Here is a 2477-nt window from a genome sequence, read left to right on the forward strand (position 1 = left end):
GGAGGGTGGGACCCTCAAACTGAGCATGAGGTGACTGCGGAGTGGAGGGATGATGTGGAAGGGGTGGGGGAGGGGAAAAAAAGTGGGGGTTGGGACCCCAAAAGTGATCCGGGGGGGGGTTGGTGATTGAGGGGACCATGGAAAAGTGGAAGGAACAGGGAAAAGGGGGGGTTGTCTGGCGGGTCCGACAGTCCCATGGGGGTCTTTGGGCACAGGGAGGTTGGCAAAGGGAGGGGGCCCCCTGAGCTCCCAACTTTCTGTGGGGTGCTGGGGGCTGCTGGATCCAATGTTCTCAGGGCACAGACATTTCTTTGGGCCAAAGAGCCCTAAAACACTTGGCACAGACCACACTTTACCACCATCTGTTCTCCAAATACTCTGCTGGTTCAGAGCAGCACAGTAGAGCAGTAGGGACCCCTGGGGTCCCTGGGACAACAAAGTGGAGAACCTGGAGAGGGGGAATGTCTGGGAACGCGGCACCCGGAAGGCGAGAGTCACAGGAGAAGGGACCCTTGGGACCCCCAACACTCCCAGCATCCCTGAGACCCCCAGCATCCCAGACAGGGCAGACCCTCTGAACTCTAGAGGAGAGAGACCAGAGAGGGGGAACTTCTGGGAGAATTAGTTTGGTGTAACCCTCATATTTTGGAGTATTTTTTAGCTGAATCTTAACTTTTTGCAGTTTGAGAGAGGATTCATCTCGCACTTTCTGAGGGTTTTTTTGCCTGAATCTCAGTGGTTTGAGTTTTTCTGGGCTGAATCTTGGTGTTTTGGAGGTTTTTATGGACACAGGATGCCCGGTGAGTTCTAGAGATGGACTTGGGCAGGAGGAACCCCCAAGCCAACGCGCTCAGCCCTTGTTTTCCCCTCCTCCATCAGGATTTCTCCTTCCCAAAGCTTGGGTGGATGGAGGAGAAGGCTGTGAGGAAAAGGAAGATGCCGCGGGCCCCCCAGGCAGGTGAGGAGGAAGTCAGTGGCCCTTTGGGCCGGTGTTGTGCTGGCTCTGGCAGCCGAGCATGGCCCCCAGCTGCAGGACAACCCCGCTGCCGCCGCCGTCCTGCCAGGGCCGGAGTTGGGGGGATGTCCTTGGCCTTCCCTGTGGGCCGGAGGCAAATCCCCTCTCTGTCTTTCTTGCTTCCTGCCCCAGTCCCCGAGCGGAGGATGGAGAGCCCAGAAGACAAATCCCCCCAGCAGACCCTGGTGGGAGAGGCTGTTTTGAAGGGCTCCACGGCGCAGGAAGGCAGCGGGGAGGAAAAGGCCCGGAGATCCCCCTGCAGGAGGGGCTCCAAAGCCAGCCCAGGGTGCTCTGAGGAGGAAAGACCTAGCTTGTGCCAGGAAGGCGGCCTGAGCTTGAGGCAGAGCTGTGACCTGGTGGTCCCTGAGCAGCCTCCCAGCAAGGAGAAGCCCTTCGAGTGCTTGGAATGCGGGAAGAGCTTCAGGAAGAGCTTCAACCTCCTCACCCACCAGCACATCCACACTGGGGAATGGCCCTACACGTGTGGGGAATGTGGGAAGAGCTTCAGCCGGAGCTCCCACCTTATCCGGCACCAGATGATCCACACTGGGGAACGGCGCTACACATGTTGGGAATGTGGGAAGAGCTTCAGGGAAAGCTCTGACCTCATCCAACACCAGCACACCCACACTGGGGAACGGCCCTATACATGTGGGGAATGTGGGAAGAGCTTCAGGCAGAGCTCCAACCTCCGCCTCCACCAGCGCAGCCACACTGGGGAACGGCCCTACATGTGTAGGGAATGTGGGAAGAGCTTCAGGAGCAGCTCCCACCTCCACAACCACCAGCGCATCCACACCGGGGAACGGCCCTACATGTGTGGGGAGTGTGGGAAGAGGTTTCAGACCAGCTCAGATCTCCTCAGGCATGAGCAGACACACACGGATGAGAGGCCCTTCCGCTGCACCGACTGCGGGAAGGGCTTCAAGCAGAACTCCACCCTTGTCACCCACCGGAGCATCCACACCGGGGAGAGGCCCTACAAGTGTGAGGAGTGTGGGAAGAGCTTCACCCAGAGCTCTACCTTGACCTCACACCAACGGACCCACCGGTAAGGAAAGCCCTACCAGTGCCTCGACTGTGGGAAGAGCTTCGGCCACTGCTTCCACCCCGAATGAACCCCCTGATGGTGAGGCAACCCCTGGAGTCCAGTGACTGTCAGTCCATCCTTTCGACCACAAAGGGCCAGTCCCCTTTCCCAGGGGCAGCTTCTTCCAACAGAACCCTTCTTGGGGGGTGTGTGGTGATTCCTGCCTTGGCTGGGGACCCCCGAAGGTCAGTTCTGGAGGTTGAGAGCAGAGATCTCCCCACAAGTGTTGTCTGGGGGAGTTCCATACATCTCTAATTAAGAATGATTGTTTTTGTGGCAGCTTTAGTAGAATTGCTTCAACAATTGCTTTACTGTAGAGCACTGTCCTATCTTATCCTGTACTCCTGTTAGTTTTAGTGTTTCTGTTGTGCA

The 2477-nt window shown here is 57.7% G+C and overlaps 1 protein-coding gene across 1 annotated transcript; it reads left to right on the forward strand.

Annotated features, from left to right (window-relative positions):
• Nucleotides 1-906: 906 nt before the first annotated feature.
• On the forward strand, nucleotides 907-2070 carry LOC113961044 (gastrula zinc finger protein XlCGF7.1-like). The gene is made up of 2 exons (XM_027671046.1): nucleotides 907-958; nucleotides 1148-2070. The coding sequence occupies exons 1-2, from the start codon at nucleotides 907-909 to the stop codon at nucleotides 2068-2070; spliced, it is 975 nt and encodes a 324-aa protein (XP_027526847.1).
• Nucleotides 2071-2477: the final 407 nt, after the last annotated feature.

This window comes from Neopelma chrysocephalum, unplaced genomic scaffold (assembly GCF_003984885.1).
Source record: "Neopelma chrysocephalum unplaced genomic scaffold, ASM398488v2 Primary Assembly neopelma1_97025, whole genome shotgun sequence".
Taxonomy (NCBI): domain Eukaryota; kingdom Metazoa; phylum Chordata; class Aves; order Passeriformes; family Pipridae; genus Neopelma; species Neopelma chrysocephalum.